The sequence below is a fragment of the Filicampus tigris genome, chromosome 22, assembly GCF_054856515.1.
Source record: "Filicampus tigris isolate MCC_2025a chromosome 22, RoL_Ftig_1.0, whole genome shotgun sequence".
In the NCBI taxonomy this organism is placed as follows: Eukaryota; Metazoa; Chordata; class Actinopteri; order Syngnathiformes; family Syngnathidae; genus Filicampus; species Filicampus tigris.
In genome coordinates this window covers 14,645-37,476 of record NC_141238.1, presented here as the reverse complement: position 1 = coordinate 37,476, position 22,832 = coordinate 14,645, and the positions used below count along the sequence as shown (strand labels likewise).

General features: G+C 44.3%; 1 protein-coding gene across 4 annotated transcripts; it reads left to right on the top strand.

The window, feature by feature from the left end:
- Positions 1-1,385: 1,385 nt before the first annotated feature.
- Positions 1,386-20,161, top strand: LOC147126245 (uncharacterized). 4 transcript variants are annotated; one of them, XM_086022521.1, is made up of 2 exons: positions 1,386-1,583; positions 19,434-20,161. In XM_086022521.1, the coding sequence occupies exons 1-2, from the start codon at positions 1,422-1,424 to the stop codon at positions 20,085-20,087; spliced, it is 816 nt and encodes a 271-aa protein (XP_085878647.1). In that variant the 5' UTR covers positions 1,386-1,421; the 3' UTR covers positions 20,088-20,161. The 4 variants fall into 4 exon arrangements, with proteins under 4 accessions (XP_085878647.1, XP_085878645.1, XP_085878648.1 ...); XM_086022519.1 differs by having other exon boundaries at positions 19,279-20,161; XM_086022522.1 differs by having other exon boundaries at positions 12,747-20,161.
- Positions 20,162-22,832: the final 2,671 nt, after the last annotated feature.

Here is a 22,832-nt window from a genome sequence, read left to right as displayed (position 1 = left end):
TTCTGAATTCATCCTTTGTTGTCCTTTTAATCCCCCGCTTGCATGCTATCGTTCCATTGGCTGAGGTTGATGCTTGCTTTTCATTTTAATCTAATGATCTGACTGTGATTTTGCTAATGTCTTCATATTTGGTTTCTCTTTCTGTCATGCTTTTCATGTTCTATGTAAAGCGCTTTGAATTGTCTTGTACGTGGAATGTGCTATACAAATAAACTTGCCTTGCCTAGACTTCAGCGCACTTTGTTAGAATCGTGATGACTATATTTTTCATAACGGCGCAGCCCTAGCTGATTGGCATTGTAGAGAAATAGTTTCACGTATGATTTATTGTTTAGACAGACATTTTAGTTAAAATTTTTACAATGAATTTTTTGTGTTACACACACCCCCCACACCCACGTGTTTTTCGGCAAACTCTGCGGCGGACAAGGCTTCCGTCGGGCCACTCTTCCATAAAGCGCCGGGAGGGATAGCCGCAGTGAAAGTTGACCTTGGAACTTTCTTTGTGGTCCCATCTCCTGACTGCATCTCTGGAGCTCAGCCACTGTGATCTTTGGCTTCGTCTTGGCCTCTCTCACCAAGGCTCTTCTCCCTCCCACGATTGCACAGTTTGGCTGGACGGCCAGGTCGAGGAAGTGTTGTGGTCTTCCCAAACGAATTCCATTTGAGGATTGTGGAGGCCACTTGAGTGCTGCGGAAATTCTTCTGTGACCTCGGCCAGAGCTGTGCCTTGCCACGATATCTGTCTCTGATCGCCTTGGGCAGTTCCTCCCACCTCGGGATTCTCGTTTGCTCTGACATGCACTGTGAGCCGTAAGGTCTTATACAGACAGGTGTGTGCTTTTCCTCATCGAGTCCACAATCGGTTGAATTAAACACAGCAGGAAAGGAGCAGAACCATCTCAAGGAAGATCAGAAGAAATGGACGGCATGTGAGTTCAATATGAAGGTCGCTGCAAAGGCTCTGAACACTTATGACCAGATGATATTTCAGTTTTTCTTTTATCATAAATTTGCAAAAATGGCACCATTTCAGATTTTTTTTTCTGTCAAGATGTACAGCAATGAGGAATAAAATGAACTTTTTTGACTTTGGCGAATGGCTGCATTGACTTCTCGGTCATGTTGGTTGTTTGGTATGTAGTGGAAGTAACCCAGGATGTCATGCTTTTTACTGTGCAGTGATGCTACTAGTATGAGTTCACAGGGCGAGTTTCGTGTACCTACGGCTTTGCTCGCCAGAGTTAGCTCGGGGGTGCTGTGTCCGGCAACGCATTGCCTTGAACTTGTTAGTGAAAACATGGCCATCCCGTGAAGACCCGTCGGGTGCAAGTGTGGGGATTGGGGTTGGGCCTCCTACAGGCCAGAATGACGTCAGGCAGGAGGAGGGGCAAACAGGGCGGCTCGGCTATTAATGAGAGATGCGTTGCAGCTGCTGCCAGCTGCGACACGCCACGGAAACGCGAGGCGTGCGCGTACCCAAGCTGGCTGCCTTGTGGAGTTCATGGCTGGATCAACGTTCGCTTTTTGTGGGGTTCATGGCTGGATCAAGGTTCGCTTCAACGTTGAGCGGGGCGGCTCACGTAAGTACAAGCGCTTTCAAAACGGACAAACAAACGGACTTTCTTGACACGGACGCACAAGTGCGACAGCTTTTGAGTCTGCGTCGTTGCCCAATGAACTGAAATGAAATGAAATGAAACGATTGTGTGCGTACCTGCCCAAATGTGATTCCAACTACTTTTATGTTTTGTATGTGCCATATTGTCATATGTGTGTGTTTGATCTGATTTGATGCTCGTTTGAGTCTTTTAAGTCCATAATTCGCCAGCTGGCTGTCGTATCAAAAGGGAGCCAATCTGGTTAATTGGGGACCGAGGAGCAAACTCTGCCAGGACCTCAAAAAAAAAAAAAAAAAAAAAAAAACACAGACAGACCACAAAGAACTTAATGCAACAATTTACCTAAATGTTTGAAAACTAAAATCTAAGTGATTAAATGCAAAGTAGTCAATTATTGTGCTTTGAAATTAAATGCAACTGAATTGTACTGCACTTAATTCAAATGTATAAAAATGGAAACCACTGTAACATTATGCAAAATTGGAGAATGAATTCAGTTACTTGTTGATTGCATGCCTCCAGTGAGAGCCTACGCCTCACTCGTGGTAATCGTTGCACGCTTTGAAAATCACTATTGAGGTGCTGATGCGACAAGCCCCGTTTCAGGTATATTTTGGCGCACGTCCTTTGTCCGTTTACTTAAGCTGCTTGAATTGGTGTCTTAATGTTTCCGCCCTAAATGTCATTGTTGGCACAAAATTTTGAGTTCATCAATTTTTGCTGCTTTGTGTGTGGAGGTTATCAGCACAGCTGGTCATTTGACTTCAAATTAAGCGTTCGTTATCAGTCTGCAGCGTGGGTACCCCTCCGTCGTACGCAGTTCCCAGGGGAAAAAACCAGTGCCCGTCTATGGGCCGGTTCGCTTCTAATTTTAAAGGACCGTCCGTCGGTGAGTCCAACTAAACTTTCACTCGCGATTATTTCCGGTCAAGTTCATTGTTTTTCTTTGTAAGTATAAATAGCATTTGATCGTCTCTTAAAATGTAATATGCCCATGACGGCCCCGATTTCTAAAATTGCCTAGGTGTCTTGTATCATACCTGCATGTCTGTTTCTAGCAAACCAATCCATGTCAAAATCGGTAAAGATTTCGACGAGTTACAAATTTATTGGCGCCGAACAGTTCCCTCAGTTCAAGTGGTTTGAAGAGATTCCCGCAGACTTCAAAATGGCGACCAAGTCTGCACGTCCCCAAGCAGCTGAGGCTTGCGTTGTCAATGTCGATGGGCTGCTTCTTCCCATTGCGCCAATGGAGCGCAACACTGCCACATGTTGGCTGTGGCAGTGTTCATACCAGACTCCACTGTGTACCTTCAGTGGCTTTTCTGGTCCTACGGGTAAATGTCACGCGTTCAAGAAAAATATCCGACAGACTAACAGAAGTGTCGGAAGCCGTCGAGTGCCAAAGACCTCCGTCAGACATTCGGACCTGTTGGCTTTCTGGTTAGTCTTTCTGTCGTCGTCCCGGGTGAGCGCTCGGCTTTGCCTTATAGCGCGTGGTGTTGGGTCTTGCCGCGCATCATCCTTTGTATGCTGATAGCTCTGCGAAGCTGCTCCTTCAGTCTGTTTGTGGCTTTTCATTCTCAGTAAGGTTTGAAGGTAGCCCTTTGGCACTGGAGACCTGCTTGCACTTAGCGTGAACTGTTCTGTCTCTGCTTTGAGACGGTGGTTATTCCTGATGCCGGACTCGTGATGTGATGAGGTCCACTATGGGAAGTTGTGGTTTGATGGTGAAGTGTTGGAGAGAAAGACGTGTTAGCCAAGGGACTTAACTTCATCATCATGCCGCGCTGCTCACTGCGGACTTCAATGCAGCAACAGTCGCCATTGGGAACAACCCCTGCCTGAAGCGCTGGCAGAATGGCTCAGGGCGAGTGTCAGAAACTCTCGCGTGCCAAAGACTTCTTTCTGACCTTACTATCAAGAGAGGAAAGCTGGGCAGTCCCATAAAGGACTGCCATGTTATCAAAATTCTATCAGCAAACCGGGGTTGATGCTTGTTGATTGTCAGCGCCACAGTCTCAACATGACTGCGCTACTGTGGTGTCAATCTCCGTCAATCGAGGATTTTTCTGTCATGATTGACGTTCTTTCTTGTAAGCAATTGTCTGAGGGTGCTGCCGAGTTGAAATTGCATGGCTATGTTGCGCTTGGAGAAAATCCTTCAGAGTTTCTCTGCCAAACCTGCTGCATAGAGGGCACAAGAGTCCTCCTCCCGCAAAGGCCCAGTGAAGCAACCACGGGAAGTTGGAGCTTCCCTGCAGGCATGTGCGGTCAGGGTAGGCAAGTGAGACCGTGGCGCCCTCTTCTAGGTGTTTTCTGCATGTGAAGTGCAGTGAAAATAAGAAACTTACGATGACATAAATTGTTTCATTTTAGTGCTATGGTCCGTGCTTTATTTGTATTTCAATCCAATCTTTCAAATTATTGCATATTTGTATTTCCTGTTCAAATACTTAGGCAGTCAGTGAAGTCAAGAATTTCACATTCTGTCCCATTTAATTAAAAAAAAAATAAAAAAAATACATTTTCCCTAAAATCTATCCCTGGTCAAGGGTAGCAATAACAGTATTTGGAAGCAATATTCAATTGCAGTGAATGGTGAAGATTTAAAATAAAATTTACAAAGTCAAACCCCTAACATGATAGAAATGCTTAAACATGTTTTGTTAAACTTTTCAAATTGGTAACGTGTTGATGATTTTTCTTGGACAATAAACACTGTCTTAAAATTATAACCAAAAGTGATGGGAATTTCACGCTCAGCAGCATGTCTGTATACAGTTGAACTTAGTGTATGGGACATGAAAAAATGGTACCCTCAAAACACAAGGAATAGAAGTACAAAGAATAAGATTCCAACAATTACTTTGGTAAAACAAAGCAACGAAAAGGCCTCGAAAGGTGCAGAAAATGGGATATTTTCGTGAGCTGGGCCCGCCCCGGTGCCTGCGTGACGTCACTTGCCCAACGGGGTCGCCGTCAGACTCTGAAGATGGCCATGACAAGCTGTCGGTAAGTATCGGTTGCTCCCTTTTTAAGTCTTGCAGCACACAATGGCCAAGGGCATAGTAGCGGTTAATGCAGAAAAGTCACGCTAAACGTGCCTCGCGATTTGATCCATTTTGTAGACATTACAGTCCGATTGTTATACCGCCATCTAACCCAAATTTAGTCAGCAGTTTCCAATGCATACTTGTGATCATAGAACACTTGTCTAACCAACTATTTTTCTTTTCTTTTGTAGTGTCGACATTCTCTGAATAAATCAGCCCAGCTCCAGCAATATCATCGACATTTCTGTTCAGCATTTCTTCAAGTTATTGTAAATGATCTACTGTATTTGTACAAGAGGGTTGCAAACGTAGGTATGCAGTTATAAGATAAAAAAAAAAACTACACAAGACTGTTAAGAAAACAGAAAAAAACCCATCTAACTCATTTCACCATTGTGATACTGCTGTATACCTACTTTTGCACCCCCTTGCAAGTGTTGCCTCCCCGGGGTACAGGCGATACGTGAGACTGTCAACGACTTGCTCTTCTGTAGATTCCGATCCCGCTTTGCCTTGCAGCGCGTGGTGTCGGGTCTCGCCTCGCATCGTCTTTTGGATGCTGATAGAATTGCGATGCTGCGGTGGTCCTCTCGGGTTGTCGTGGCTTTCCTTTCTCTGTAAGGTCGGAAGGGTCTTCTTGGCATTGGAGACCTGCCGACACTTCACCTCAACTGTTCTGCTCCTGCTTTAAGGAGGTGCTTGTTCCTGAGAGCTGACTCGTGAGGGCCGCTGTGGGGAGTTGAGGTTTGATGGCGAAGTGTTAGAGAGAAAGACGTGTTAGCCAAGGGACTTAACTTCATCTTCATGCCACTCTCCTCATTGCGGACTTCAATGCAGCAATTGGGAACAACCGCCTGCCTGAAGCAGCGGCGGAATGGCTCAGGATGAGAGTCATAAGCTCTGGAGTACCAAAGAGTTCTTTTTGACCTTACTAGCAAGAGAGGAAAGCTGAGCGGCCCGTAAAGGACTGCCATGTTATCCAAATTCTTTCAGCAGACCACGGTTGATGCTTGGCGATTCTCAACGCCGCAGACTCCAGGCAAACCGGACTGCTGGGCTGAACGTTGTCGAGGCTCAAGAGGGATTGCCGCAGTGGACGCAGGACCGTCGAATGTCTTGAAGCTACAAAAAAGGGAGAAGACCGCCGCATTTTGCATTTCAGGTCTAAAAATTGTGGTGACCTTCTTCAGAGACACACCCATCAGATCAATTTATGCCGTGGAAAAATGTCATTTCGTCAGATGTGTGGTTATTGTGTACGTTTGCTTGTACTTGTGCATGAGATTGTTGAAACGTTGGATGTGCAAGATGGTTCAACTTGAGTTCCTCTGAGTCTCGGCAAAAAGGTGAGTGCCATTTCATCTGCTGTGTACTCCATTTGTATTAGCCAGTTTGTAACAAGACCGTGCATTTTCTTGCTCCTAATTAGCTGTCAATGAAATGTTTGCTCATACGGCGATTCCATTCTTGGCAAAATAGGCCGCATTCACATTTCTCAGCTTCAGTTTCTGTGCATGCTCCTAATTCAGTGTAGTTTCCCGCATAACTTTAGTTAACGCTGCCATTGGATACAAATATTGTATGATTGTACTTTGGCCTTAAATGCAACAAATTGTAATCTGCTTAATTCAAATGTCTTAAAATGTTTCTCCACTAGATGTCACTGTTGGTAGAGAATATTGCTCAGCAATTTTTGGTGCTTTGTTGTTTATCAGTGTCACATGCATTTCTTTCTGGTGGGTGTCTCCCTCGAGCGATCAGTGATGTGCGTTGACGCACTACTCCCCGGCAGTCAGATATAAAAATATGAAGCCAAAATACATTAGCCTATATTTCAATTTTGACTTTTAAAACGTGTCTCAAATAAGGTCATAATAGAATTTTTGAATATTTGTTGTCAGTGATGGCAAGAAACACAAAATAATTCAGGTCAAGGTCATTTATTTAGGTTTTTTTTTTTGGTCATTTTAAGTAAAAATAGCATTTGACCATCCCTTTAAAATGTAGTAGGCCATAAAAGCCCCGCTTATAAAATTGCCTAGGTGTCTATCATAATTGCGTGTCGGTTTCTAACGATCCGTGTCAAAATCGCAAAAGATTTCGACGAGTTACAAATTGATTGGCGCCGTACAGTTCCCTAATTTCAAGTGATTTGAAGAGATCGCCGGTGACTTAAAGATGGCGACCAAGTCTGCACGTCCCCAAGCAGCTGAGACTTGCGTTGTCAATGTCGATGGGCTGCGTTTTCCCAGTGCGCCAATGGAGGGCAACACTGCCACAGCCAGCATGTGGACATGTACATGCCCGACTCCACTGTGTACCTTCAGTGGCTTTTCTGGTCCTACGGGTAAATAAATGTCACGCGTTCAAGAAAAATAACTGACGGGCGGAGAAGTGTCGGAAGCCGTCGAGTGCCAAAGACCTCCGTCAGACATTCGGACCTGTTGGCTTTCTGGTTAGTCTTTCTGTCGTCGTCCCGGTTGAGCACTCGGCTTTGCCTTGTAGCGCGCGGTGTTGGGTCTTGCCGCGCATCATCCTTTGTATGCTGATAGCGCTGCGAAGCTGCTCCTTCAGTCTGTTTGTGGCTTTTCATTCTCAGTAAGGTTTGAAGGTAGCCCTTTGGCACTGGAGACCTGCTGGCACTTGCCTTGAACTGTTCTGCCTCTGCTTTGAGACGGTGGTTATTCCTGATGCCGGACTCGTGATGTGATGAGGTCCACTATGGGAAGTTGTGGTTTGATGGTGAAGTGTTGGAGAGAAAGACGTGTTAGCCAAGGGACTTAACTTCATCATCATGCCGCGCTGCTCACTGCGGACTTCAATGCAGCAACAGTCGCCATTGGGAACAACCCCTGCCTGAAGCGCTGGCAGAATGGCTCAGGACGAGTGTCAGAAACTCTCGCGTGCCAAAGACTTCTTTCTGACCTTACTATCACGAGGGCAGTCCCCTAAAGGACAACCACAACATTAGGATTCTATCAGCAAACCAGGGTTGATGCTTGGTGATTGTCAGCACCACAGACTCAAGGTCAAACTGACTACTCTACTGTCGTGTCAAGATTAAATAAGTCAAACCCCTAACTTAATTGAAATGCTTAAGCATGTTTTAAACTTTTCAGATGGGTAATATGTTGAAGATTTTTTTTTTGTAAGACAAACATCTTTGTCTTAAAATTGTACCCAAACGTGATGGGAGTTTCACGCTCAGCATGTCTGTATACAGTTAAACTTAGGGTAAACTTTTTTCATGTCCCATACACTAACAACTGTCTTAAGGACTACAAGTACAAAGAATAAGGTTCCAACGAATACTTTGGTCAAACAACGCAATGAAAAGGCCTCGAAAGATGCAGGAAATGAAATATTTTCGCGAGCTGGGCCCGCCCGCTGGCCACCCGCCTATTTTGAACCGGTGCCTGCGTGACGTCACTCGCCCAACGGGGTCGCCGTCAGACTCTGAAGATGGCCATGACAAGCTGTTGGTAAGTATTGGTTGCTCCCTTTTTAAGTCTCGCAGCACACAATAGCCAAGGGCATAGTAGCAGTTAATGCAGAAAAGTCACGCTAAACGTGCCTTGTAATTTGATCCATCTTGTAGACATTACAGTCCGATTGTTATACTGCCAGCTAGCCAAAATTCATTTCCAATGCATACTTGTGATTATAGAACACTTGTCTAACCAACTATTTCTCTTTTCTTTTGAAGTGTCGACATTCTGAGCAAATCAGCCCAGCTCCAGCAATATCGTCGACATTTCTGTTCAGCGTTTCTTCAAGTTATTGAAAATGATCTACTGTAATTGTACAAGGGGGTGGCAAACGGAGATATGCAGTTGTAAGAGATAAAAAAAAGAAAGAAAACTATACAAGACTGTTTAAGAAAGCAGGAAAAAAAGAACCCATCTAACTAATTTCACCAATGTGATACTGCTGTATACCTACTTTTGCACCCCCTTGCAAGTGTTGCCTCCCCGGGGTACAGGCGATGATACGCATGACTGTCAATGACTTGCTCTTCTGTAGATTCGGCTTTGCATTGCAGCGCGTGGTGTTGGGGCTCGCCACGCATCGTCTTTTGGATGCTGATAGAATTGTGACGCTGCGGTGCGCCTTTCGGGTTGTCGTGGCTTTCCTTTCTCTGTAAGGTCGGAAGGGTCTTTTTGGCATTGGAGACCTGCCGACACTTCACCTCAACTGTTCTGCTCCTGCTTTAAGGAGGTGGTTGTTCCTGAGAGCTGACTCGTGAGGGCCGCTGTGGGGAGTTGAAGTTTGATGGCGAAGTGTTAGAGAGAAAGACGTGTTAGCCAAGGGACTTCACTTCATCATCATGCCACTCTCCTCATTGCGGACTTCAATGCAGCAATTGGGAACAAGCGCCTGCCTGAAGCAGCGGCGGAATGGCTCCGGATGAGTGTCATAAGCTCTCGAGTACCAAAGAGTTCAATGTCAAATATTCAGCATTTGCACGCGGTATTCATGTGATGTATACTCATAGTTAAAATTTTGACTTGCTACCGCCTTGGGTTAGGTGTTTATTGTAAAAGATCTCAATTGGTCTTGTACCTAGTTGAAGCTTTATTGTTGTGACTTACTTCAGGGACACACCCACCAGGGAAAGTTTATGCGGTGCAAAAGTTTCCTGCAATGTTTAAAATACTTGGATGTCTGTGCTTATTTCCTCTTTGTATAAATGTATTTTTACTCATGCATGTACATGTGATTGTTGAAACGTGCATGATGGCTTCGACTTTAATCAATGCAAATTTGGAGCACCAAGTTCCTCAGAGTATCGGCTAGAAGGTAAGTGACATTTCTTCTGCTGCGCACATGATTTGCACTCGCCACTTTGTAACAATATAGATTCTGAGCATATTGGTTGCTTGTCTGTGATCCTCATTAGCTATGCAAATTACAATTTTCCTCATACTGTGATTCCATTATTGCCAAAGCATGCTGCATTCATGTTTCTCAGTTAATTTGTTTGGGCTAAATCTGCCACTGAAGAGAAATTTTGAAAATGCTTGACTCTGTCCTACTTGCAGGATATGTTGAATTTAAATCTGCTCATTTGAAATGCAAGATCACCTTTGACATATCAGCAAAAGGTAAGTGACATTTGCATCCACTGCTGCAGTGCCGTTACAATGACCCACTTATTAGTGCATGTGTCTTAACTGAGTAGTTTATATTGTAGTAGCTTGAAGCCTGGTTTTGCTGAATTTGTTCCTTGGAAACATCCTGGTAAGTAGTTGCCAACATTTGATGTCAGGAATCCCATTTTCATTTGAATGTGCTTGTATCAACTGCATGACACTTTTTTTGCCTCTTTTATGCCTTTGTCGACGCCCGGTAGCAGTTGACTTTGTCCTGACATTTGTAGTGTTGAGGGTCACCATTCTTCTGCCGTTCAAGGGATGTACTTCGGCCCTGGAAGAAATTGCTAATGACCTTATTTTGAGCTCTTCTACCCGTGCTTTAGGTGGGGTTGTCTCTGGTGGCTGACTCTCTAATGGAGTTGTGCTTTGGCAAAGTTAAGTCCCTTACTAACACATCTTTCTCTCTGCGCCCAATAAGTGTTCTTCAGGACATTTAAAGATGAATATATTCTCAAAGCTGTACTAGACGAGATCCATCTTGAGCGTCTGATGTTGTCCAGCAGCTTGGTCAGCTTTGCCTCATCTTTATGTCCCATGTTGGGTTAGGATTGGGATGTTGCAGTCTTTGACCCTTTGGGATTGTATGATCTTGCACAGAGGTACTTGGACACTTGAAAGGTGCTGACATGATTGCCCTGATATCTTCTGCCTCTGCTTCAGACGGTTGGTTGTCCTAATGGCTGACTCTGCTGTGATAAGGCCCGCCATGAGGAGTTGTTGTTGAGATGGCAAAGTTAAGTCCCTTGGCTATCACGTCTTTCTCTCTAACACTTTGCCATCCAACTACAAAACTCTTCATAGTGGACCTCATTATGGTGACTGAGTCAACGTTGGGAACAATGAACCTGCTTGGAACACGAGCAGAACTTCTTGCTAAGAGTGTCAGTATCTCTCCGGTTCCAAGGACTCGGGCTACTATATTTGGCCCTTCTTTGGCATCGCCATGTTTACGACTTTCTTTGGCGTCATGACAAACCATGCCCGTCTTTCGACCCTTAATGTAAGCTTTTCACGTTAATGTCAAAATTTGTGCTTGCAAGAAAAGATCCACTCGTGCAAAGCTTTCATGACATTTGGTGATGAGTCATGGCAAAATGAGATGGGTTACTTGTATCTAAACCTCATGTTTTGGTTCCTTAAACCTTGTTGCTGGATGGATTGGCTGTAACCTCATCTCCATGCCTAGCCTCCTTGTCATTCTTTGATAACACATCCCTGTGCTTGTCCCATCAGCTCTAGTGATTCCAGCACTGTTTGTCCCAGAAACCTTCAACATTTGCCTGTCCTCCAACATCTTGATGCTTCTCATTCCCCTTTTCACCAACCATTTTTTAAGAACTCTGGCTATGTTTTCCATCCATCACACTGTACATAGACAGCTCTGCTTGAAACAATGACCTCTCAATGACAGCGGATTCTGGACTGCCATTCTTGACAAGGATTTAGACACCGCCATCCTTCTTGAGTGACTCTATAGTTCCTGACACTCTTCTCTTACATTAGCTCATCCTGATGAAATGCCTGTCTACAAAGACATTGTGATATCTTGCCCAATAGATGAGATCCATCTTGAGCATCTGATGTTGTCCAGCAACATATTCAGCTTTGCCTAGTCTTTGGTGTTATTTCCCATGTTGGGTTAGGATTGGGATGTTGTGGTCTTTTGACCCTTTGGGATTGTATGATCTTGCACAGAGGTACTTGGACACTTGAGAGGTGCTGACACGATTGCCCTGAGATCTTCTGCCTCTGTTTCAGACGGTTAGTTGTCCTAATGGCTGACTCTGCTGTGATGAGGCCTGCCATGAGGAGTTGTTGTTGAGATGGCAAAGTTAAGTCCCTTGGCTATCACGTCTTTCTCTCTAACACTTTGCCATCCAACTAGAAAACTCTTCATAGTGGACCTCATTACGATGACTGAGTCAACGTTGGGAACAATTAATCTGCTTGGATCACGAGCAGAACTTTTTGGTCAAGAGTGTCAGTATCTCCATTTCCAAGGACTCGGCTATAACTATCTGGTTCTTTTTCATCGCCATGTTTGCTACTTTCTCTGGCATCAACATGGCAAATCTTGCCCGTCTTTGGACCCCTACTTTAAGCTTTTCACGTTTCTGTAAAAAATTCATGCTTGCTAAATAAAGAAAAAATCTTAGTACAAACCTTTCATGACATTCAGTGATGAGTTATGGCAAAACGAGATGGATTACTTGAACCTAAACCTAGAGTTTTGGTTCCTTTAAACCTTGTTGCTGGTTGGATTGACTGTAATCTCAGCTCTATGCCTAGCCTCCTTGTCATCCTTAATTAACACATCAGCCTTGTCCGATCAGCTTTAGTGATACCAGCACTCAGTTGTTTATCCCAGAAACCTTGATAAATTTTGCCTGTTCTCCACCACATTTGTATCCAAAATCTTGATGCACCTCATTCACCTTTTCACCAACCATTTTTGAAGAACTCTGGTATGTTTTCCATCATCACACTGTACATAGACAGCCCTGCTTAAAAAAACGACCTTTCAATGTCAGTGGATTTTGGACTGCCATTCTTGACAAAGATTTAGACACCACCATCCTTCTTGAGTGACTCAATAGTTTTCCCGCCATTGTGGCACACTCTGAACTTTAAAACCACAGTCCAAACCTTAACACCCTGTCCTTGACCCTGTCTTATTACATGTCATTAAGAATCACGTTGGGATTCGGCTTCCTCCTTTTCTAACTTACAGAGGTGTTCTCATGTGACATCCACTGGTTTTGATCCAACTAACATTTTGCGTCTGTTGTTCAGTTGCAAACTCATCTTTACCTTGTCAGGGGTGATTGGTCACTGCATTGTCTTGTCTGATTGGGTTAAAAAAGTGTTGTGGTTTTTTTTTTTTTTTTTCTTTTTTTTTTTTTTTTGGGCAGGAGGGGTAGGCTGAGTCAACATTAGGAACAATTGGCGTGCCTAGAACACAAGCAGAGCTGCATGGGTTTAGAGTGTCGGATGTCAGCCCACTTCCAAGGACCGACCTCAAACTATCCCGCCCTTTCTCAGTCTCATTTACTGGTTGTTTTTCTGTGTCAACCCTACAACGAGCCTTTCCTGTCCTTTGGACCTCAACTTGATCCTTTTTCTGAAGTTATTAACGGAATGGCCGTGCTACTTGTGTGTTTTCCAGGGTGTATTAAAATGAATATATCCTCAAAGCTGTTCTTGACAGTCTTCTCTTACATTACCTCATCTTGATGAAATGCCTTTCTCAAAGACATTCTGATATCTTGCCCAATAGACGAGATCCATCTTGAGAATCAGATTTCATCCAGCAGATTGGTCAGCTTTGCCTCGTCTTTGGTGTTATGTCCCATGTTGAGTTAGGCTTGGGATGTTGTGGTCTTTTGACCCTTTGGGATTGTATGATTTTGAACAGAGGTACTTGGACACTTGAGAGGTGCTGACACGATTGCCCTGAGATCCTCTGCCTCTGTTTCAGACGGTTAGTTGTCCCAATGACTGACTCTGCTGTGATAAGGCCCGCCATGAGGAGTTGTTGTTGAGATGGCAAAGTTAAGTCCCTTGGCTATCACGTCTTTCTCTCTAACACTTTGCCATCCAACTAGAAAACTCTTCATAGTGGACCTCATTATGGTGACTGAGTCAACGTTGGGAACAATGAACCTGCTTGGAACACGAGCAGAACTTCTTGGTAAGAGTGTCAGTATGTCTCTGGTTCCAAGGACTCAGGCTACTACTTTATCTGGCCCTTCTTTGGCATTGCCTTGTTTACGACTTACTTTGACGTCATGACAAACCATGCCCGTCTTTCGACCCTTAATGTAAGCTTTTAACGTTAATGTCAAAATTTGTGCTTGCAAAAAAATATCCACTCGTGCAAAGCTTTCATGACATTTGGTGATGAGTCATGGCAAAATGAGATGGGTTACTTGCATCTAGACCTCATGTTTTGGTTCCTTAAACCTTGTTGCTGGATGGATTGGCTGTAACCTCACCTCCATGCCTAGTTCATCCTTTTATAACACATCCCTGTGCTTGTCCCATCAGCTTTAGTGATTCCAGCACTGTTTGTCCAAGAAACCGTCAACATTTGCCTGTTCTCCACCGTGCATCCGTCTTGATGCTTCTCATTCCCATTCTCATTGGGATTTGGCTTCCTTTTCTAACGTATAGAGGTGTTCTCATGTGATGTCCATTGGTTGTAATCCAACGAACATTTTGCATCTGTTGTTCAGTTGCAAATTCATCTTTCCTTTGCCAGTAGTGCTTGGTCACTGCATTGTCTTGTCTGATTGAGCGAAAATATTGTGGTTCCTTTTTGTTTTTTGGGCAGAAGGGGTAAGTTGAGTCAACATTAGGAACAATTGGCTTGCCTAGAACACAAGCAGAACAGCGTGGGTTAAGAGTATCGATGTCTTAACAGATCCAAGGACCCACCTCAAACTTTATCCCGCTCTTTCTCAGTCTCATTCACTGGCTTTTTTTTGGGGTGTTAACCCTACAACTAGCCTTTCCTGTCTTTTGGACCTCAACTTGATCCGTTATTAACGAAATGGCCGTGCCCCCTGAAGGTTTTTCAGGATTAAGATGAATATATCCTCAAAGCTGTTCTTGACACTCTTCTCTTACATTAGCTCATCCTGATGAAATGCCTTTCTACAAAGACATTGTGATATCTTGCCCAAAAAATGAGATCCATCTTGACCATCTGATGTTGTCCAGCAACATATTCAGCTTTGCCTAGTCTTTGGTGTTATTTCCCATGTTGGGTTAGGATTGGGATGTTGTGGTCTTTTGACCCTTTGGGATTGTATGATCTTGCACAGAGGTACTTGGACACTTGAGAGGTGCTGACACGATTGCCCTGAGATCTTCTGCCTCTGTTTCAGACTGTTAGTTGTCCTAATGGCTGACTCTGCTGTGATGAGGCCTGCCATGAGGAGTTGTTGTTGAGATGGCAAAGTTAAGTCCCTTGGCTATCACGTCTTTCTCTCTAACACTTTGCCATCCAACTACAAAACTCTTCATAGTGGACCTCATTATGGTGACTGAGTCAACATTAGGAACAATTAATCTGCTTGGATCATGAGCAGAACTTTTTGGTTAAGAGTGTCAGTACCTCCATTTCCAAGGACTCGGTTCTTTTTGATCGCCATGTTTGCTACTTTCTCTGGCATCAACATGGCAAATCTTGCCAGTCTTTGGACCCCGACTTTAAGCTTTTCACGACTCTGTAAAAAATTCATGCTTGCTAAATAAAGAAAAATTCTTAGTGCAGAGCTTTCATGACATTCAGTGATGAGTTATGGCAAAACGAGATGGATAACTTGAACCTAAAGCTAGAGTTTTGGCTCCTTTCAACCTTGTTGCTGGATGGATTGACTAATCACAGCTCTATGCCTAGCCTCCTTGTCATCCTTTTCAACACATCAGTCTTGTCCCATGAGCTTGAGTGATTCCAGCACTCAGTTGTTTATCCCAGAAACCTTGATAAATTTTGCCTGTTCTCCACCACATTTGTATCCAAAATCTTGATGCTCCTCATTCACCTTTTCACCAACCATTTTTGAAGAACTCTGGTATGTTTTCCATCATCACACTGTACATAGACAGCCCTGCTTAAAAAAACGACCTTTCAATGTCAGTGGATTTTGGACTGCCATTCTTGACAAAGATTTAGACACCACCATCCTTCTTGAGTGACTAAATAGTTTTCCCGCCATTGTGGCACACTCTGAACTTTAAAACCACAGTCCAAACCTTAACACCCTGTCCTTGACCCTGTCTTATTACATGTCATTAAGAATCACGTTGGGATTCGGCTTCCTCCTTTTCTAACTTATAGAGGTGTTCTCATGTGACATCCACTGGTTTTGATCCAACTAACATTTTGCGTCTGTTGTTCAGTTGCAAACTCATCTTTACCTTGTCAGGAGTGATTGGTCACTGCATTGTCTTGTCTGATTGGGTTAAAAAAGTGTTGTGGGTTCTTTTTCTTTTTTTTTTTCTTTTTTTTTTTTTTTTTTGGGCAGGAGGGGTAGGCTGAGTCAACATTAGGAACAATTGGCGTGCCTAGAACACAAGCAGAGCTGCATGGGTTTAGAGTGTCGGATGTCAGCCCAGTTCCAAGGACCCACCTCAAACTATCCCGCCCTTTCTCAGTCTCATTTACTGGTTGTTTTTCTGTCAACCCGACAACGAGCCTTTCCTGTCCTTTGGACCTCAACTTGATCCTTTTTCTGAAGTTATTAACGGAATGGCCGAGCTACTTGAGTGTTTTCCAGGGTATATTAAAATTAATATATCCTCAAAGCTGTTCTTTACACTCTTCTCTTACATTACCTCATCTTGATGAAATGCCTTTCTCAAAGACATTCTGATATCTTGCCCAATAGACGAGATCCATCTTGAGAATCAGATTTCATCCAGCAGATTGGTCAGCTTTGCCTCGTCTTTGGTGTTATGTCCCATGTTGAGTTAGGCTTGGGATGTTGTGGTCTTTTGACCCTTTGGGATTGTATGATTTTGAACAGAGGTACTTGGACACTTGAGAGGTCCTGACACGATTGCCCTGAGATCCTCTGCCTCTGTTTCAGACGGTTAGTTGTCCCAATGACTGACTCTGCTGTGATAAGGCCCGCCATGAGGAGTTGTTGTTGAGATGGCAAAGTTAAGTCCCTTGGCTATCACGTCTTTCTCTCTAACACTTTGCCATCCAACTAGAAAACTCTTCATAGTGGACCTCATTATGGTGACTGAGTCAACGTTGGGAACAATGAACCTGCTTGGAACACGAGCAGAACTTCTTGGTAAGAGTGTCAGTATCTCTCTGGTTCCAAGGACTCGGGCTACTACTTTATCTGGCCCTTCTTTGGCATTGCCTTGTTTACGACTTTCTTTGGCGTCATGACAAACCATGCCCGTCTTTCGACCCTTAATGTAAGCTTTTCACGTTAATGTCAAAATTTGTGCTTGCAAAAAAATATCCACTCGTGCAAAGCTTTCATGACATTTGGTGATGAGTCATGGCAAAATGAGATGGGTTACTTGCATCTAGACCTCATGTTTTGGTTCCTTAAACCTTGTTGCTGGATGGATTGGCTGTAACCTCATCTCCATGCCTAGCCTCCTTGTCATTCTTTGATAACACATCCCTGTGCTTGTCCCATCAGCTTTAGTGATTCCAGCACTGTTTGTCCAAGAAACCGTCAACATTTGCCTGTTCTCCACCGTGCATCCGTCTTGATGCTTCTCATTCCCATTCTCATTGGGATTTGGCTTCCTTTTCTAACGTATAGAGGTGTTCTCATGTGATGTCCATTGGTTGTAATCCAACGAACATTTTGCATCTGTTGTTCAGTTGCAAATTCATCTTTCTTTTGCCAGTAGTGCTTGGTCACTGCATTGTCTTGTCTGATTGAGTGAAAATATTGTGGTTCCTTTTTGTTTTTTGGGCAGAAGGGGTAAGTTGAGTCAACATTAGGAACAATTGGCTTGCCTAGAACACAAGCAGAACAGCGTGGGTTAAGAGTATCGATGTCTTAACAGATCCAAGGACCCACCTCAAACTTTATCCCGCTCTTTCTCAGTCTCATTCACTGGCTTTTTTTTGGGGTGTTAACCCTACAACTAGCCTTTCCTGTCTTTTGGACCTCAACTTGATCCGTTATTAACGAAATGGCCGTGCCCCCTGAAGGTTTTTCAGGATTAAGATGAATATATCCTCAAAGCTGTTCTTGACACTCTTCTCTTACATTAGCTCATCCTGATGAAATGCCTTTCTACAAAGACATTGTGATATCTTGCCCAAAAAATGAGATCCATCTGATGTTGTCCAGCAACATATTCAGCTTTGCCTAGTCTTTGGTGTTATTTCCCATGTTGGGTTAGGATTGGGATGTTGTGGTCTTTTGACCCTTTGGGATTGTATGATCTTGCACAGAGGTACTTGGACACTTGAGAGGTGCTGACACGATTGCCCTGAGATCTTCTGCCTCTGTTTCAGACGGTTAGTTGTCCTAATGGTTGACTCTGCTGTGATGAGGCCTGCCATGAGGAGTTGTTGTTGAGATGGCAAAGTTAAGTCCCTTGGCTATCACGTCTTTCTCTCTAACACTTTGCCATCCAACTACAAAACTCTTCATAGTGGACCTCATTATGGTGACTGAGTCAACATTAGGAACAATAATCTGCTTGGATCATGAGCAGAACTTTTTGGTTAAGAGTGTCAGTACCTCCATTTCCAAGGACTCGGTTCTTTTTGATCGCCATGTTTGCTACTTTCTCTGGCATCAACATGGCAAATCTTGCCAGTCTTTGGACCCCGACTTTAAGCTTTTCCCGACTCTGTAAAAAATTCATGCTTGCTAAATAAAGAAAAATTCTTAGTGCAGAGCTTTCATGACATTCAGTGATGAGTTATGGCAAACGAGATGGATAACTTGAACCTAAAGCTAGAGTTTTGGCTCCTTTCAACCTTGTTGCTGGATGGATTGACTGTAATCACAGCTCTATGCCTAGCCTCCTTGTCATCCTTTTCAACACATCAGTCTTGTCCCATGAGCTTGAGTGATTCCAGCACTCAGTTGTTTATCCCAGACACCTTGATAAATTTTGCCTGTTCTCCACCACATTTGTATCCAAAATCTTGATGCTCCTCATTCACCTTTTCACCAACCATTTTTGAAGAACTCTGGTATGTTTTCCATCATCACACTGTACATTGACAGCCGTGCTTAAAAAATCGACCTCTCAATGACAGTGGATTCTGCACTGCCATTCTTGACAAGGATTTAGACACCACCATCCTTCTTGAGTGACTCAATAGTTTTCCCGCTATTGACCACTCCTGATGAAAATCTCATTGATCTGCCATTGTAGCACACTCTGAACTTCAAAACCACAGTCCAAACCTTAACGCTCTGTCCTTGATCCTGTCTTATTACATGTCATTAAGAATCATGTTGTCCTAATTTGTTTAAGTTGCAAACTCATCTTTACCTTGTCAGTAGTGCTTGGTCACGGCATTGTCTTGTCTGATTGGGTAAAAATATTGTGGTTCCTTTTTGTTTTTTGGGCAGGAGGGGTAGGCTGAGTCAACATTAGGAACAATTGGCGTGTCTAGAACACAAGCAGAGCTGCGTGGGTTTAGAGTGTCGGATGTCAGCCCAGTTCCAAGGACCCACCTCAAACTTTATCCCGCTCTTTCTCAGTCTCATTTACTGGTTGTTTTTTGGTGTCAACCCTATGAGCCTTTCCTGTCCTTTGGACCTCAACTTGATCCTTTTTCTCAAGTTATTAACAAAATGGCCGTGCCCCTTGAAAGTGTTTTTCAGGTTATGTTAAAATGAATATATCCTCAAAGCTGCTCTTGACACTCTCTTCTTACGTTTGCTCATGATGAAATACCTTTCTCCAAAGACATTCTGATATCTTGCCCAATAGACGAGACCCATCTTGAGCATCTGATGTTGTCCAGCAGCTTGGTCAGCTTTGTCTCATCTTTGGAGTCGACGTTGGGAACAATTAACCTGCTTGGAACACACGAGAAGAACGTCTTGGTAATAGTGTCAGTATCTCTGAGTCCCAGCTCCCGGCAGCGCTCCAGAGTCCCAGCTCCCGGCAGCGCTCCAGAGTCCCAGCTCCCGGCAGCGCTCCAGAGTCCCAGCTCCCGGCAGCGCTCCAGAGTCCCAGCTCCCGGCAGCGCTCCAGAGTCCCAGCTCCCGGCAGCGCTCCAGACTCCCAGCTCCCGGCAGCGCTCCAGAGTCCCAGCTCCCGGCAGCGCTCCAGAGTCCCAGCTCCCGGCAGCGCTCCAGACTCCCAGCTCCCGGCAGCGCTCCAGACTCCCAGCTCCCGGCAGCGCTCCAGACTCCCAGCTCCCGGCAGCGCTCCAGACTCCCAGCTCCCGGCAGCGCTCCAGACTCCCAGCTCCCGGCAGCGCTCCAGACTCCCAGCTCCCGGCAGCGCTCCAGACTCCCAGCTCCCGGCAGCGCTCCAGACTCCCAGCTCCCGGCAGCGCTCCAGACTCCCAGCTCCCGGCAGCGCTCCAGACTCCCAGCTCCCGGCAGCGCTCCAGACTCCCAGCTCCCGGCAGCGCTCCAGACTCCCAGCTCCCGGCAGCGCTCCAGACTCCCAGCTCCCGGCAGCGCTCCAGACTCCCAGCTCCCGGCAGCGCTCCAGACTCCCAGCTCCCGGCAGCGCTCCAGACTCCCACACTGCAAATTTATGACATTTTAAGATTGACACTAGACTGAACCACTACTTCCTATGTGTACATTGTGCTGGAGTATTCATGAAATGACTATTAAAGGTGAGATGGACACAATCATTTAAGATTCAGTACTATGTTCTTGTCTTTGATACTTTACCTTGTAGGTCCAACGTCATACGCCATGGTTAATGTTTACAAAAGCCCTGTGTACAATTGACCATTTTAAAAAGGCACAGTCAAAAAGTTTAGTCAAATATATTAATTGTAAAAAGTCTCAAAGGGCTTTAAAAAGACCATGACAACATCTTAACCCCCCAGGAGGGCAAGGAAAAACTCAAAACGCCTGATCTGAGAAAATTGAGAAACCTTGAAGGGCCACAAATGGGGATCATCCTTCCAGGATGATTAGGCTGCAATTGATGCAGAGTGGCAACACTTAATCGATAATGCAGTGCTATACAACGCAAACATGAATAGTGTGCAAGTCAATTTAAAAAGATAAAGCTGCAGGGTGACTCCTTTTGGTGAAGTAGGTCAATCACCTTTGTGGCACCACATCTGTTAGATCTCCATCTTTATCACATGCGGGTACAGCCGATAGAAGTTGTGCCTCTTGCATCCCCCAAAAAATAAATACGAAATACAATTTTATTTTTTAAGTCAAGAGCATCAAAGCTGTAAAAAATGTATTTCCCTGAAATTGTCACGGTAAATAGATAATAGGTCTCTTTTATATAATAGATAGGTACTAGATTTTTTTTTTTTTTTTTTTTTTTAAACATAAGGATTTCCCTGTGAAAGTGTTGTCTAGCTGGTGCTTCCTAAATTGCAACATAGGATTTCACCTCGCAAAAAATGCCTTTGAAGAATTTATCCTGTGTGCGAATTTCCCATAGCCTGAATAACCCTAAACCCAACCTTCTGGTCTGACGTAGTCCCTCCCCCGGCCAGCCCCCTCTCAGAAAATAGGCAAAAATGTCCATTGTTGTCCAAAATGCAGCATGTTTTATGATGACACAAATTTGCTTTCATGATGGATGACAGAATTTGAAGAATATTCGCTGTTGAGAAGTCTAATTTGGACAACTTTAAATTCAGAAAGGTATCTAAACATTATCAAAAATAATTATCAATTTGATCTATTAGTTGTCAATCCAGTAATCGTTGCACCTCTGTTTTCTGTTACGCTCCCCCAGGAAGCAAAAAAAGAATCACGCACAACTAACTCCCGGCTGCGAATATAGTCTAGAAAATGGTTACACCTCTGCTCAATAACTTAACATTGTTTGTGCTCTCTGCACATGTTCTGACAATGAGTGACAGTTACTTACTGTAGTGGATGTACAATTCACTTTATCCAAGTAAGTTAAAAAAAAAATGTTCCCCAAACTGATAAAATAGTCAACTAAAAAAAATGCATAACAATATTTTGTCACGACCAACTATATTTATTCAGTAAAATCTACGTCATTGCTGCCTTTGCTAAATGACAATTCCGGGGCTGTCGACTACACAGGGCGAGTTTCGTGTAACTACGACTTTGCAAGCCCAGAGTTAGCTAGGGGGTGCCGTTTCTGGCAAGGCATTGCCTGGAATTGCACCCCCCCCCCCCCCCCAAAAAAAAATTCTGTTCTGTTGGGCCCAGCATGTCATGCTTTTTACTGTGCAATGATGGTACTAGTATGAGTACACAGGGCGAGTTCCGGGGTTAATTAGGATTAGCCAGGGGCTGATCGTGGTTATCATGCCTAACCCCAACCCTAACCCTAACCCTGATCGTGGTTATCATGCCCAACCCTAACCCTAACCCTGATCGTGGTTATCATGCCCAACCCCAACCCTAACCCTGATCGTGGTTATCATGCCTAACCCCAACCCCAACCCTAACCCTGATCGTGGTTATCATGCCTAACCCTAACCCCAACCCTAGCCCTAACCCTAATCACAACCCTATCCCCCACCCAATCATCAATTTGTCTTCTAAACTCAACCAATAAAACCTTCTCAAAAAGTTCCGCCAAAGCCCTGACCCCCAAAAAATAATAATGAAAAGTCATTAATATAAAAATCTTAATAAATAGATCAATTACTTTATCTAAAAATCAATTAATTGCTGAATCAACAGTTTAAATACTTTTTAATTTAACCTTTCACACAATTTCTCATTATCTTTTTAAAAAAATAAAACAATATGTATGAGGAAACCAACGATGGTTGGACCGTGGTTCGATATGGCCGGCGTCGCCAACGCTGCGGTCCACCCAATCAGCAGCGAGGAGGTGATGCCCGACCACCCCGGTATCAGAGAGGACGAGACTACTGGGGGATGGACTGTGCATTTCCCCCCTCCCGCCTAGGTGGAAGAGGGGCTCCTGCTTTCTTTCCTAACCCTAACCCCTAACCCAATGATGGTTCTAGTATGAGTACACAGGGCGAGTTCCGGCGTGAATTAGGATTAGCCAGGGACTGATCGTGGTTATTAACCCTAACCCCAACCCTAACCCTAACCCTAAGCACAGCAGCGCACTGGGGAAGTCGACAGGTGGACCGGGTTTCAAGTCTCTAGCTCGTACCATCGAGGAGTAAATGGGGTTAATTAGGATTAGCCAGTGGCTGATCGTGGTTATCATGCATATACCCTAACCCTAACCCCAACCCTCCGTCAACTTCAATGGAAACGCATGTTATTCGCTTCCATATTAAAGGCCACGGTTCCAGGAAATGCACCTCGGGAGGAGGGCCCTAACCCTAACCCTTAGCCAGTGGCTGATCGTGGTTATCATGCCTA

Excerpts from the sequence above, each read along its gene's own strand:
- LOC147126245 (XM_086022519.1), top strand. The coding sequence starts at position 1,415 with ATGAGAGATGCGTTGCAGCTGCTGCCAGCTGCGACACGCCACGGAAAC. Across the intron at positions 1,584-19,278 it reads CGTTGAGCGGGGCGGCTCAC|ACGAGACCCATCTTGAGCAT; the intron begins GTAAGTACAAGC and ends CTTGCCCAATAG.